Source organism: Thunnus albacares, chromosome 16 (genome assembly GCF_914725855.1).
Source record: "Thunnus albacares chromosome 16, fThuAlb1.1, whole genome shotgun sequence".
NCBI lineage: Eukaryota > Metazoa > Chordata > Actinopteri > Scombriformes > Scombridae > Thunnus > Thunnus albacares.
In genome coordinates this window covers 3,212,555-3,227,821 of record NC_058121.1, presented here as the reverse complement: position 1 = coordinate 3,227,821, position 15,267 = coordinate 3,212,555, and the positions used below count along the sequence as shown (strand labels likewise).

Genomic DNA, 15,267 nt, shown 5'->3' with positions numbered 1-15,267 from the left:
TTGTGCACTGTCTGGGAGTTTGACGCAACATCATTTCACTCTACGTACTTGTATGCATGTGACCAATATTACATCTATTTTTCCCCATCAGATTAAATAAACCCTTCCGGCCACATGGTGTCGCTGTTTATTTCTATGTTCGCTTATTAGTGGTCAAACGAACCTTCTCGCTCGCCGTGGACAGTTTGAATAACCTTTATTGATACCGGTGTGAGGAGTGATAGTGAAACATGGGGGCTCGGGTCGCGCGTATGTTCAGAAATGTCAACATAGAGAACAGAGTACACCGAGAAATCTCAAAGGAGAAGCCGCGAGCAGCGCCCCGACACGCCGGCAGCACTGAGGGTGAGTGGCTCACAGCTCCGCTAACAACAATAATAACTTGTGTAACCGTCTCCTCTGAGGTCATGCCCACCGGGCTGGTTTCTCTGACTCACACTGACGAATGAAGCTTTCCAGATTAATCTCAAGAACAATGTCCCTATTAACGCTGTTCCCTGTTGTGTGTTTCAGAGGCGGGAACGGCGGATTCGGTCCACCAGAAGAACGACCCGCTGCTCGCACTCCTCAAGACCGTGTATGTGGAGTCCACAGACCCGGCAGCAGCAGCAGAGGTCAGGCTGAGACCCCGACCCTGTCTGTCTCTATTACAGCCATCTTAAATATCATCTGATAAGAATTACATTGGGAAGTTCTCTGTTCTAAACAGTTAATGGTCATTTGGGGGTGGGGTAGGTGGTGGTGGTGGGTGGGGGGAGGGCGGGGGTGACGTGTAGGCTTCAGTATGATGAAGCAAAACTAACCTGATGTTTCCCACTACTCCTAATGAACTAAGTAGATGTCATTAACAGTAGCTCATGTATTGAAGAATATGCAGTGCTAGTCAAAAATTAAGACACACCTACTCATTCATTGTTTTTTCTTTACTTTTACTATTTACTTTATTGTAGAACAATACTGAAGACATCAAAATTATAAAATAACATATAGAATCATGTAATAAACAAAAAAAGTGTTACCATAATATGTTTCATATTTTAGACTCCTCAAAGTAGCCACTGTTTGCCTTGATGACAGCTTTGCTCACTCTTGGCATTCGCTCAGCCACTTGGAGGAATATGAAAGATATTTTTGATGTCTTCAATGTTTTTCTACAATGTAGAAAATAGAATCTTTTCACAGACTGAAAGAATTTATGCCAAGGAGACACTTTATTATATACCTTTTAGACATATTATAATGTTTCCTTCAGTTTATCTATCTATACAGTTTTTTTCAGAACTTTTAGAGTCAACAATGAACCATCAGTGAGAGCGGAACAGGATGTATTTGTGTGTCTGAGGTCTTTCAGATAAACAGGAAATGATTGTTATGGGATATGTTGTAATTCCCTGTTGTTAACACTCTAAATGATTGTCTCTAGAACACTGGAGGACGGTCATGTAACAGTTTCCGGCTCTTGGTCTCTTCTTGTCATGCTAGTGAAAGATCCTTGATGCTCTGCAGCCTGTTTATCATCTCATGTTGTCTTTAGTCATGCTGGTTCACCACTTTGGTCCAGATTAAAATATCTTTAGCAACTATTGTTGGATATTCATTCATTCAGTACAGTTTCTCAACATCTACATGAAAGATTGGCACAAAATTGGGTACAGACATTCATGATTACTGGAAGATTTCATGTAACATCAGGTCAAAATTTCAATTTGTCCAGTACTTACCAAGACTGTAGTTTTGCTAGCTTGATTCTCTACTTTCTGAAAATGATAGTTCAGATATTTATTGGAACCAAAGTCAGCATAACTCTCCCCATAACTCCTCATATTCTTTTGATAGATTCATTCTATTCTGCTTAATGTCTTGAATGGGCTTGATTAGTGAGTTTTTAATTAATTTTTTAGATGTTTACAGTATTTTTGTCAGGACATTTAGCAGCCTCACTAGAAACATAAGAGAGCATTTATAGTTGTGACACCGTGACTATGATCTTATCCAGTAGTTAATTAGACACCATTCTCTGGACCAAAGTATTGGTTGGCTCCATATTTCATAGACATAGTGTGGTCTTTGTCTAACTCTCTTCCCGATTTAAGTGTGAAGTGCTGTTAAGTATTGTAGACTCATTTTTTTACTCGATGTTGTCCTTCTCACAGGCATCCAAGGAGGTGACAGTGGGGAAAGAAGCGGAGCGCAGGCCTCTGAGATACAGCATGCCGGGTGACCTGTACAGCGTGGTGGAGCTCACAGACGTTCCTAAAGGCAAACTGACAATCGCAGAGGCTCTGAAGGCCCTCAGCAGCTACCAGCGTCAACCCCAGACATGGACGCCGGAAAAGATCGCTCAAGAATATTGTCTGGATCTGAAAGACACAAAGGCTCTTCTACAGTTCTTCATGCCCTTCCAGGTTCAGATCATTCCGCCCAAGACTGACAGTGCCAAACAGATAAAGGCTTCTTAGGACTGGATTCATGGTGATTATTAACACCTGATTTATTTATGTATGTCAATAAAGTGCATTGGGAGAGTGACTTGATAGAAACTGATAAGCAGAGTTTCTCAAGCTTTGATATTTAACAAAGAAAGAAAAATGAAAACAATACAATGATTAATAGATACAAATATTTAAAGTTGCAATATATGACATTCATCCACTAGATGTCGCACTATAGCACCAACATCTCAGACCAAAACAAACGCGAAAGAAAAGCCAACAACTGACGAAACTCAGATCAAACTGTCAAACTAGGCAGAGCTGATCAAATATAGATCAAGATTCTGTTAATGCATTGCTTATTTCTCACCTCAAATGCTTTCAGAAACATATTTTAGTGTACTGTTGAGCTGTAATTTGGGAAAGTTTGTGATGCGGCTGCCATCTTGGCAATGGACGTGGAGGACATGGAGGAACTTACATGTACCAACATGCAGGCGTGGCCGGTGTAGCTACCAGAACAGAGAACAGAGAAGCTCAGACAACAACACACACAGAGACAGTGTGACTTCATTCACTGCTCAGGTCACCATTACTCCACTATATCTTTACATAGCAAATAGTTGTTGGTTGACATCCAGTGAGGCTCAATGTCATTTATTGAAGCTTTAAATAATCTATAAATATAGTTTCTTTATAAAGTCTTCCTCCTTGCCGGGAATAGAATACAAAAGTATTCATACTCAGATTCTCATGAGATTTTTGGGGATGTTAAAACAAGTCCAGAGGTCAAAACAAAGGTTGAGAAACCCTGTTTTAAAGGAATAGTTGGGAAATGCATATTTTTGCTTTCTTTCTTGTGACATGATTAGCCTAGCTTAGCATAAAACAGCTTAAGTAGCTCTGTCCAAAGTTACAAAATACACCTAACAACACCTCCAAAGCTCACTGAGTAATATGCCGTGTCTCATTTCTTGAGTTTGTACACCAAGAGAAATATAAAATTGACAATATGTAGTTTTAGGAGGAAGCTGTGGTGCTGCACAGAAGCACTGGGTGGATGGATAAGATGTGATTTGTCAAGAAATAGTTCCAGCACATAAATACAAAATGTTGTTTTTACATTTTTAGTACAGATACATCATGTTAATTAGTAGTGAGGGGTTTTCGCTTCCAGACTTTATGCTAAGCTAGGCTAACCATGTCCAGAACTATTCCTTAATGTTATAGAAGACTATAGACTATTGTATGAATATATATCCAGTGAAGGTATAAACAATATATAGCCAGCTTCTCCAAGTTAAATCAGTAAACAAATCTTTGTGTGAAGCTGTTTCATCAGTCACTCATTCAGCTGAGCTGCTCTATTTTAATATTTGGGTGTGTTCCATGTTTGTGAGTGTAAATCTGTTAAGCTAACAACATGCAGGCAAAGTCTTCTTTTGAAAACAGAGCACCTTACAATGTCTAGATGGCTCCACTCAAGGCTCACACCAAAACTTCTGATAGATATTCTGCTTTGGGTCTTTGATAAAGTTGGAAAATAAGCTGGTAGTTAAAAACCGATGACTCCGTTTTGTTCAATAAAATAACCTCTGCAAATCAATGTAGCTTTGGTAACAAAAAAATCTCAGGCTTCATCAACAAAGACAGTGACATGCAATTGAAAGCTCTTTTTTTCAAAGTATTATTTTTTCAAGTCAAGGTCGAGAATGACTTCATACTCAGTATAGATTTGACATATTTCAGCTGCACAGACAATTCATGGAAATAGAAAGCTAACATTTAATAGCTTTAAAGTCACAGTTGAGATAATGGTTGTAACTGATGTTGAACAAATTTGTTGTCTGCATAAAACTGAAAAAACTTGTGAAAAAGCACTGTATAAGGAGACACTGGTTCATACTTTCAAACTAAGAACATAAGGAAGTAATCGCTGCATGAAGCTAAAGTTAAACATCACTTTCTTTCACACATTAAGAGCCTTTTGTCAACAACAGCTTACAGATAGAAATATAGACTTCTGTTATTTAACTGGCTGGCATTTGTCAATGAACGCAAGGGGTTTAAATGTCATTAATTTGGGAGTTTGAAAATGCATTTATTAATGTGTTTTAAGAAGCATCCTGTGAAAAAAAACTGACTTGATAGAACAAATCGGACAGAGCTTTGAAGTTCTGATGGCAACCCTAGATTTGCGAAAACTCTCAGGAGATTTGTAAGGAAGTTGTAACTTCAACCCACACCATGTTTCACATGATCATTTTAACCCAAACCATGATCTTTTCCTAACCCTAACCAGACCTTAATCACAGGGTTGTCACATCATAAAACAGCGGGACAAGAGTATTTTTGAAGTGGCTTAAGAGAGTTGTGCAAATCTAGGATTACCATTTTGGCAAACTACCATTTCCAAGCTCAAGAATGAACGTTCAAGCTCAACATGAGCTTTTGTCGGTGATAAGAATGAAGTTGTGATACTTGAACTTGAATTTGCTGCATATACGCACACTTTTTACAATAAATTATTAAAGATTATTTTGTCTTTAATGTTATTTCAGGTGTTGCATCTGATGTTTACAGATGCAGTTGCGTGTGTTCTTTAAACTAGCACCTTCAATCTGAACTTTTACTTTTCCACTGTGATCAAATGTGGTGATGCAATCATTAAAATAACTGTCATAGTTTAACCACACGTAAAGCACACAGTAATCATTTTGATAACACTGAGGTTACTCCCCCCCCCCTCCAACACACATGCACGTGCCCCAAAAGGCACTTCCTCCAATAAAGTCACGACCCCTTTGCCTGGTTTGTAGTTCCTATTGGATGACGCTGGAAAGGGGGTGTAAAAGTGCACTTTTGCCCGTGTAACTGGCTTCTGTGGGTGTCAGTTCTCACCGAATACAAAGCTGCGTCAAAGTAGCCACAGAGAGCTCGAATGCTGCCGGAAGCTGTATTATTCTGCCTTCAGAATAATGTACATGTTATAAAAATAAAAAACTACGCACTGCATTACAAAGAGTTGTGACATTATGATATTAGATAGAAATATTAACTGTAGACAGGCTATAGAAAAATATTTAGGAAATATGCCTATTGATGTGTGTTGGGAGTTTCTGGTAAACATTTTTGTTTCGTAGTAAGAGTTAACTGTACTTGGTGACCATATCAGTACTCTCTGATATCTAAACTCATACTTTCACTGATACATGTGTGGAGAACAGTGTTTTATCTTTTGTAAGACAAGTAGTCTGCCCATGCACTGTTACAGTAATCTGGATGATATCAGAATCATCTTTATTGGCCAAGTATGTTTACACATACAAAGAATTTGACTCTGGTTTAGTGGCTCTCAATGTACTTACACAGAATAACAAAACAACAATCTTCAGAAATATACACAAGGATTGATGATATACAGGTGAAACCGTTTCTGTGAACTGTAAACAGGTGACAAATAGTGCAAAGAAGTGAAGAGTGCTGAGATGAATATTAAATGGTAAAAAAGGAGACATGTTTATTCACATATAGTATATAGTAGGTGGTTATGTCTAGTATATACAGCCTGTTCAGGTATACAGTAGTGAGTGAAATATATTGCACTGGTTACATTCTTGCTACACTGGTACATGCACATGCATTACATTCACTAGAGTAGCCTTATAGCTTACTCAACCAGTAGGCTTACTTCAACTCAGTGTACTCTTTCTACACTTATCATTATTATTATGATTATGATGATGATGATGATTTTATCATGGCCGTGTGGGTAGCACGTTGTGTTTGTGAAAGAGCAGTTATAAAAAACTTTGTGGGGACATTTATTTAGAAGTCCAGATAGGAAGTGGTATGTGTATATTGTCGCTGCCTTGCCGGAAGTTCCCCACAGTGAGAGTAGTTTGTATCAGTGTGATGGTTATCTGGGTTACATACAGTAGATAGGCCGGTACATTTCACACTGGAGGACGGCTCGCTCGCACCTCACAGCTGTATGAGGAGAAAAGGATTAAAGAGAAGCCTGGAAACACTCGACTTCATATTTTCTCCTTCCTTATAAACGTGGATAATCTGTGCTGCACTGGAAACAAAGCCAGACCAACCAAATGCGGCTTTCACTTCATCTACGGCTGCAGCTGTGTAGGTGGCGGCATTATTGGTCGTCGCACTGTTGATAAAACACACCGCAAACCACACAGGGCCCACGTTTAGAAGAAGCATCCCTGGCCGACTTGTTTGATAGAAGAACTGGTTTTTATGTCTTCACTACAACGAGGAGGAGAAGATCGTTTCGGGGCGGCGAGATGCACCATTTGGAGGACTGAGCTTCAACACTTGGGCTTCATCATGGGAGACTGAAGCAGGTAATGTCAACAGAGAAGCGTTTGAAGACAGCAAGAGGCGATCGACAAAAGAAATAAAACATTATATTTCAGATCCGTTTTCTAAACAACGAAAGTAAGACACAGACGTGGTTTCGCGCGAACAAACAGCCACTGCTCTTCGTCCTCAGAGATGTAAACTCTCCATGAATCACTGTTTGTCGTCTCAACCATTTTGGTGGCATAACAACGGAACAGATGAGGCTGTAACGTTACACAGACTGAATGATAATAAGCTATAACAGTGTCATGGTGAACTGCTGGGGTTGGCCTTGGCCTCAGCTGCTCTTAGTGGGAGGTCTATGGACTGAAGGCCTGCTTTGATCGAGGTGTAGTTTTGTTTGGCACTGATTTTTCCTACATTCGGGAAAAAAAATTGGTCTTTCAGGACACCTCGGAGCTCATTTCACAGATTTATAATCCGTTGTGGAAATGTTTGGATGTGATTTACCTTATATAAATTAATGTGTTTAACATATGGCCACTTGCTAGCTTATTGGGAAATATTTGACAATATCTGACTTATATTTCATAACGTTATATGCATAACAACACTTAAATTACAAACTTGATACAAAGCTTTCCTACATGGGTTAATATGTCAGCAAAGATGAGTCGTAGAGATTTAAATCTTATCACACCTAAATGTGAAATGTAATCACTACAGAATATCATTGAAACATTTTACTATCTGACTCTAGAATCATCTATCCGCATTTAACGTTATGTAGTTTGAATTCCCATCTTTGAAGTTACACTTCAAAGTCTCGCAAATTGAAGAACTTGATTGTTTTTGATAAAGGTTCACAAATTCAGACAGAAAATTAAAGCATCAGGTTGCTCAAAATCATTTTTAAGGTCAAGTCAAATAAAAAAAAAAAAAATCAAGTTGCTCACATTGGAAACCCTGAACACTTGAATTTTCTATCTGAATTTGTGAACTTGAAAGAAAATTTAAATGTCCTTAAAAATGCAAAACTTCAGTCAAGTTCAAATGAATTGGAATTAAGACATTATTTCTTTGAATTTGCCTCTTACACAAGGCTGTAGAATTAATGTTCTGTTCATTGGCGGTGCCTCTGCTGAATGACTTGAGTAGCAAGCTAACATTACAGTGCAGTTAGCTAACAACCTTATGCTAATCCACTATTTATTTGAAGTTTACAATGTCTAATCCAAAATGCTCCCTCACATTACATCTCAGATGATTTGAAGTCATGATTATCTGTTCAGCTCAGCTTGCTAATTATCTAAATTTTGCTAGCAAAGAGAACAACAGTAGCCTAGTTTACTGTTAAGGTAGTGGATCAGATAGCCTGTTGTGCTCATATACTGTTAATTTAAAATTAGAACAGATTATTATAGTACATCCAGTATTTTTTTCCACATTTGTATGACTGTCAAATAAAAAGTGACAGCCCTCATAGTAGTTGAATTCAGTCATTCAGTTATAAAAAAAATTCAAATTATTTCGGCTTTTCTTTGCTTCCATATCACTCTAGTCTCAGACTACAATCAATCAATCCATCACCAGTGTTCAACAATACCAACTGAAATAGACCAGGTACTTTCTGACAGGTTGTTATTGTGTTAACTTGTAAATCTTTTAGCATCAACTTGGACTCACTAGGCAGGTTGCCAGTGAATCTTTTGTCTCCTCAGTATACTTCTAAGTGATTCAAGGTTACAAGATGTGGCTGAAAAGCTCTCAGTATATTTCTCTCCACAATTCTATGATACGTAATTGCATTGCAACATATTTGAACAATTCTCAGTCTTTCAGAATGCTAAGTGCCCGATCATCCATTTTAGTTCAGCTTTACTTGATTGCTCAGAGGCTGAAGTGGCAATTTTAAGATTTTAGGTCACTCTGCCACGAAAGGAATGGGAAGAGATGTGGTATTACCTTCCGTATAGAGGTACACTGCAGAATAGTATTGTGATCCACAAGGCCCATCTCCTCTAAAAAATGTGATGTGAATGGAGCAGAAAGTGGGCCAAGATTAATCCAGTTTCTTATTTGCTCTCATTCACCAGGTCTTCTTTGTGATGGAGCAGTGGGTAATTGTGGCAGATGATATGCTTGTCATCACCATATGAATAAAGCAAAGTCTTCCCGGCTTCACTGCTGCCAGCCTGTTTATCTCCTTACTACAGCTTTTTCTCTCTTGACTGTCTTGGTGACAGATGTGATAACATTATCTGTTGAGTGACTACATATCTGGGTATCAAAGCAGCAGCCAACCTATGTTATAGCATGGCTACGTGGCAGAAAAGGCTGATATGCTTTTTAACACCTGCACTGTGCACATAATTGCTTATAATTGAATTCGCTTGATTTTCACACACATGGGGCTAGAAATTAATGAAAAACCTTCATTTGTGTGGAAATTAATAATTTTAAGAACTTACAAATGGACTCTTTTAAAGCTGCTCTTCACTACAGCACATTTATTTGGCATTTGCTGTTTAGCCACTGTAAATGATACCAGGCAGTCTGAAATAAGTGTCCAATGTTTGTACAAGTGATAAGGGTTTTTATTGCAGTATTTGACTTGTCCCCAGTTGAATACTCACTGTTGGTTACTGGCAGCGGTTGAGAAAAGCACTTTGTTTTAACAGGATCTGGCAAACACCGGAGATTCTTTATTTTTCCCCTCTTTAGACAAATGCTGTCCAGTCGCATTTTTAGTTATATTCCTAAAGAAAATATATGTGTTAGCTTTCTTTCCCAGAGTTAGCGAAGAAGATGATATCAAGTACAGTGCTGCAGTCAAGATGTAGTTAGCCTAGCTTAGCATAAAGACTGAGGACAGAGGGAAACAGCTAGCTTGGCTCCTTCCAAGCTGAAACCTATCAACACCTCTAAAGCTTGGTGTATCTAACACTGTGTATCTAATTCGTTTAAATTGTACACAAACAGAAATGTAAAAATGACAGTTTGTAGTTTTGGTGGGAGTTGCGTGCTGGAGTTATTTCTTGACAAACAGTGTATCCATCTGCCTAGCACTTCAAGGCAACATATTCTGGCTGCAGTGTTGGTTGTCTTACAGTTAGTGAGGACAGATTTTAATATGTCTCTGTACAGGCACAATGACACCAAACCTGTCATCCTCACTGTGACAACCAGACTTCAGAAAGCTGTACACGGTCACTGCGCCTTGCTGTTCACCAAGAAATAGTTCCAGAATGTAACTCCACCAACAAAATGTTGTTTTTATATTTGTGTATTGATTAACAAACAAGATAGAACGAGTTTTAGAGGTGTTTGTAGGGGTATTTTTGGATAGAGAAGTTAGCTGTTTCCCTCTGTTTCCAGTCTTTATGCTAAGCTAGGCTAACCACCTCCTGACTCCAGCTCTGTACTTAAACGGACATGACATTGATATCAATCTTCTTATCTCCCTCTTTGAAGAAAGAAGAATACATACCTAAATGTTGAGCTACTCTTTTAACCACATTGACTTTGATTGTGTTTAGCATTGAAATCCTTATAACATTTTAAACCAATTAGCTTTAGGTTTTGACAGTTATCATCAAACTCATTCAGCCCACAGCCAGTTTCTGAGGTGCTGAGCTGTAGAAAAGTCTAGAAAAACGAAGGGAAGATTTTAGTGTGCAGGTTCCACGCTTCATTATTTTCTTTATTTATAGCACTAATTTAATTTGTCATGCTTTGATATGTACAAAATTAAAGCACCAAGTCGAACAAATTGTTATTAGCTCCTGTGATGGAAGGGCAGTAGTTTGCATGTTTATCAACTGGAAATGGCCACAATAGAAATTCTAACACTTTGAAACAATTTTTATTCTTAAAACATGGATTATTTTCTTGTGTCAGTACTAATAATTCTGAAGGGAGAGCTGAATTATTATATTTGTCACTCATTCTGGTTAAACCTTTGCAAGTATAAGTCAAAGTGACATTTAATTTTCGTACAGTGGTCCCTGTATGTTTGAGAGAGATCATGGCAGCATGGAGTTAACCGGGGAGATGTAGTTATATAACCCTGAGTTAAAGGCTCACAGTTAATGTCATTACAACTCCAAGGGGAATTTTGATGGAGAGGATGCCAACTTAATCTGGTCCTTTCACACAGATGGTTTTAATTTTTATACTAACACTTTAGTCTTCAGATTTACTCAGGAGTCAGAGGGAAATCTCAGTTACAGTCACAGTGAAAGGCATTGAATATCATGTACATTATGTGATATATTTTTGGATTTACTACATTTTTGTGTACATCATAGGGTCTGGCAGCCATGAAGACACCACCATGTTGTGTTGAGCTGGGAATACCTGCATCCACAGCATCATGTTCAGCATGAGCTCACCAGCGACGATGCCTGCTCACCCTGGGGAAGAATGGTTCACTCCGCTACTGTTCCCCTTCCAGAGGCAGGGGACGTCGACACCAGTCTCTGCTGCCTTGTTACGAGGCTGCTGAACCTTTCCGTGAGGCTGCCGATGGAGAACATCTCCATGGCAAACGTTTCCCTGGGCTCCCGGGTGCCCCTGGAGCCCGTCACACCAACAGCAGACTCCTCAGAGAGCCTGCAAGGTGTCAGCCTACCTCTGCAGGTCTTCTTTGGCTTTGTCATGGTCGCCATCCTGCTGGTTGCCCTGTTGGGAAACGTGGTGGTGTGCCTGATGGTTTACCAGAGATCCGCCATGCGCTCGGCCATCAACATCCTCTTGGCGAGCCTGGCGTTTGCAGACATGATGCTGGCCATCCTGAACATGCCATTTGCTCTGGTTACCGTCATGACCACCGACTGGATTTTCGGAGACGTTTTCTGTCGAGTTTCGGCCATGCTCTTTTGGTTCTTTGTGATGGAGGGAGTGGCTATACTGCTTATAATAAGCATAGATCGCTTTCTTATTATTGTTCAGAAACAAGATAAGCTTAGCCCTCAGAGAGCTAAAGTGCTAATAATGGTCACATGGGGACTCTCTTTCATTTTCTCTTTTCCTCTGGCTGTTGGTTCCCCTCCCCTACAGATCCCTCCCAGGGCCCCTCAGTGTGTTTTTGGCTACAGCATTGATCCTGGTTACCACGCCTATGTATTGATAATAATGCTAGTCTTCTTCTTCATACCGTTCATGGTCATGCTGTACACATTCATGGGGATCCTGAACACCATCCGCCACAATGCGATCCGCATCCACAGCCACCCGGACAGCATCTGTCTGAGCCAGGCCAGCAAACTGGGCCTGCTGAGCCTCCAGAGGCCCTTCCAAATGAACATAGACATGAGCTTCAAGACCCGTGCCTTCACCACCATCCTCATCCTCTTCTCTGTGTTTACAGTGTGCTGGGCACCCTTCACTGCCTACAGTTTGGTAACTACCTTCAGTGATGGCTTCTACCACAAAGACAGCTTTTTTCAAATCAGTACATGGGTCCTGTGGTTGTGCTACCTCAAGTCAGCCCTCAACCCTCTCATTTATTACTGGCGGATCAAGAAGTTCCGCGATGCCTGCCTCGATCTGATGCCCAAGTACTTCAAGTTTCTTCCTCAGCTGCCAGGCAACACCAAGAGGCGCATACAGCCAAGCGCTGTGTACGTGTGTGGAGAGCATCGCTCTGTGGTTTAAAGGAGCAATCGACCCTCAAACACTTTTACACTGTTAAAAACACATCTACTGATATGATGTACCTTACATTTCTGGGACTGTTTTATTGTTTGGTGGTATACTTCTCACAGCAGGTGTTCAGACAGAAAATAGCACTGCATTCGTTAAAGGCTATGGGCTGTGTTGGTGTGGATGTGTGGCTAAGGGTACCAGTGGGAAAATGAAATATGTATGGATGTATGGATATAAGTATATCCATGAGTTTTACAGTGTATCCGATACTAAAAAAAATATGCTCAGTGGTTTATAAAATTTACAATTCTAGTTCCGATACCTGAACTTTGATACAGTTACCAAAACACTACTTTTTTGATACCTTACTTTGCCAAAAAACTATACAATAACCTTAATAAAAAGTCTAAAATTAGGAACATTTCACTTGAAGTCAGGGACTGTCTTACTGATAAACTACTTTTGAACTCAAGGTTCACTTACTAGCTTTTTCCTGAGTTTTTGACTATATGTCAGCAGTCTTCAGTGAATGGTTCTGTACCCAACCCTACACTGGAAAGTTATAGCAGCATCATTTTCTCCTCCCCCTCTGCATTGCATTGGCAGATGATGTTACATTTCATCGCAGCAAAAATTGAGCCAGGTTCAACTTATTTGCTGGACGACCCTGTGTGTTTTTCTTTCTTTTTTTTTTTTGTCTTAATACAGTCTAATTGGGTCAGGTCCTTACAATCAAGCCAGGGATCTGTGTAGACTTAACATGTAACACTTAACATTCCAGATGTTCATGAAGACAATCTAGGTCTTACATAGAATTTAGTTGTTATCAAATATTTACAGCTAACTGCCAGGTGGAACTGTCATGCATACATTCACAAAGCATCGGCAGTTTAGTTCATGATTTCTTTTGGCTCCTAGAACTGTTATTTTTGGAAGTTATGTTACTCCTCAGTGACTTCCTGTTTACATGGTTGATGGCTTCTTGGACGACACTACAGATTTTTCCTAGCAACTGATTAACACATTGAGTGTTAAGTGTTTATTAGATCAGACGTTATGGTGCACCCTGATTTAGTAAGTCACTAGTTGGAAAGTAGTTGTAGTTACTAAGAACTTAAGAAAGACTAACACGCAAACTTAGTGATCGATTTACGATTAGCTGGTGCAATCCAGTCCTTGTTAAACATACAATTTTCATTTTTCTCATTATGGTCTTGCAAGGTTTAATAGCTATTTGCTTAAAAGAGAGATCATTTCAAGCAACCTGTAAAATACATGACTGACTATTCGCTCCTTCAGCAACATCATCAACCTATTCTGCACCTGACAAACATGCCACTTACTGGTATTTGCTTCTCATGTAGAAGGGGGAAGAACATTACCACTCTTGCAGTATCATGCTTCGTTTTCTACCAAAATAAGAACTTTTTTTCTAGACTACACTGGAAGTCCAATGGCCTGTTGAGTCTGTGAAGATTGTCATGGTTTTAGGACAAGAAGAAGCACCCAGTCAAAGGCAGCTGGACTGGATGTTTGGTCTTGGTCTCAAATAGCAGAACAGACAGCAGGTCCGTTTGTGTTTGACTTAGTACCTTGCCCTGACTTACTGCAACTAGAAAGACAACCATACAGGGAATGATATATTATAAAAGAGGTAGAGACACTCATCTCCACCAACAGCAGTAGGGCTGGGTATGGTTGTTTTTAGTACCAATACAATACTTCGGTCTCTGTAATGATACCAAAAGTTCACAGATGTTAGAGGTGTAAACCCAAGAAGCCACAAAAGCTTTATGCCCAAATACAATCTAAAATTGGCCAAATCATTATTTAAATGAACTATCTTGTCATAGAGTAAGTCGGCAAGAACACCAAACTGTTTAAACATTTCCATCGGTACTCAGGTTTGATATCCAGCCCTACTACGTAGATCAGAATGCAGTGCAGGTAAGAACACAACCTTCTCTAAACCTGCTCTTTCTCCTATGATGTTATCACTATAGCTATCTCTGCACCTACTAAACCCACAGTACACACTTCTTCTCTGAGGGTGACTCTGTGTCATCCTTGGCAATGCAAGAAATCTTTAAGTGAAGCAGTCGACTGAAGGACACCATAAAAGTAAATGAAAACACTTTATAACTCCTGGAATGCACTGAGTGACAGAGTATCCATGGGTGAAGTTTTTTGCTTTAATATTGTACTAGAAAGACAGGCGCTGCTGGGTTTGACTTGATCATACGTATTTTCTTGCCACTGAAATCATGAGAAGTGGGGAAATGACCGTGTGTTTTAGCTGCATAGAATTTGTTTTACAAGGCATGTAAATTATCAGCTTCAATGGAATTTGAAAGTGGTTAGAAAGTGGCCACGACACATTTGAACGTGTTTTTATTTAAATGTTTTGAATGTGCCTATTGATTAGTCCATTTGCCAGTCAGAATGCTGCTATATCTGGTGAAAATGTGCAATTTCAGTGTACTGTACTGTTGAATGTAATAAAGAAATAGACATTTCTTACCTTGGTAAACTGTCTTAAAAGGGTCTTTTATTTGTCCGTTGTGGATCAATCAGTCGTCACCTTTATTAGCTCATGGTAGGGTTGGGTAATGGTGTATACCTGAAGACAGCAGAATTGCAATGGGAGAAGTTGCTGCTCCTGGAAATATTTAAGTATAGACAATTTGGCATGGTGGACACCTCTAAATACTACAATACCCATAAGCCTGGTCTGCCATTGCTATGAAGAGGAAGCCAGAACTGCAGTACTTTCAGAATGCTCTGACATTACATTTGGGAACAAAACACAACACCATACTTACTGAATTTATCCAGAATCGACCTGTAATGCAAAAGTGAATTT

The 15,267-nt window shown here is 39.5% G+C and overlaps 2 protein-coding genes across 3 annotated transcripts; both read left to right on the top strand.

The window, feature by feature from the left end:
- Positions 1–166: 166 nt before the first annotated feature.
- Positions 167–4,970, top strand: ndufaf4 (NADH:ubiquinone oxidoreductase complex assembly factor 4). Of its 2 annotated transcripts, none has more exons than XM_044377267.1 (3): positions 167–345; positions 514–612; positions 2,149–4,970. In XM_044377267.1, exons 1-3 carry the CDS (start codon positions 231–233, stop codon positions 2,457–2,459), a joined length of 525 nt encoding a protein of 174 aa, XP_044233202.1. In that variant the 5' UTR covers positions 167–230; the 3' UTR covers positions 2,460–4,970. The 2 variants fall into 2 exon arrangements, with proteins under 2 accessions (XP_044233202.1, XP_044233203.1); XM_044377268.1 differs by having other exon boundaries at positions 514–614; positions 2,154–4,970.
- A 1,017-nt stretch (positions 4,971–5,987) lies between these two features.
- Positions 5,988–14,934, top strand: gpr63 (G protein-coupled receptor 63). Its single transcript, XM_044377253.1, has 2 exons — positions 5,988–6,796; positions 11,066–14,934. Exon 2 carries the CDS (start codon positions 11,181–11,183, stop codon positions 12,411–12,413), a length of 1,233 nt encoding a protein of 410 aa, XP_044233188.1. The 5' UTR covers positions 5,988–6,796; positions 11,066–11,180; the 3' UTR covers positions 12,414–14,934.
- The last annotated feature ends 333 nt before the right edge of the window (positions 14,935–15,267 follow it).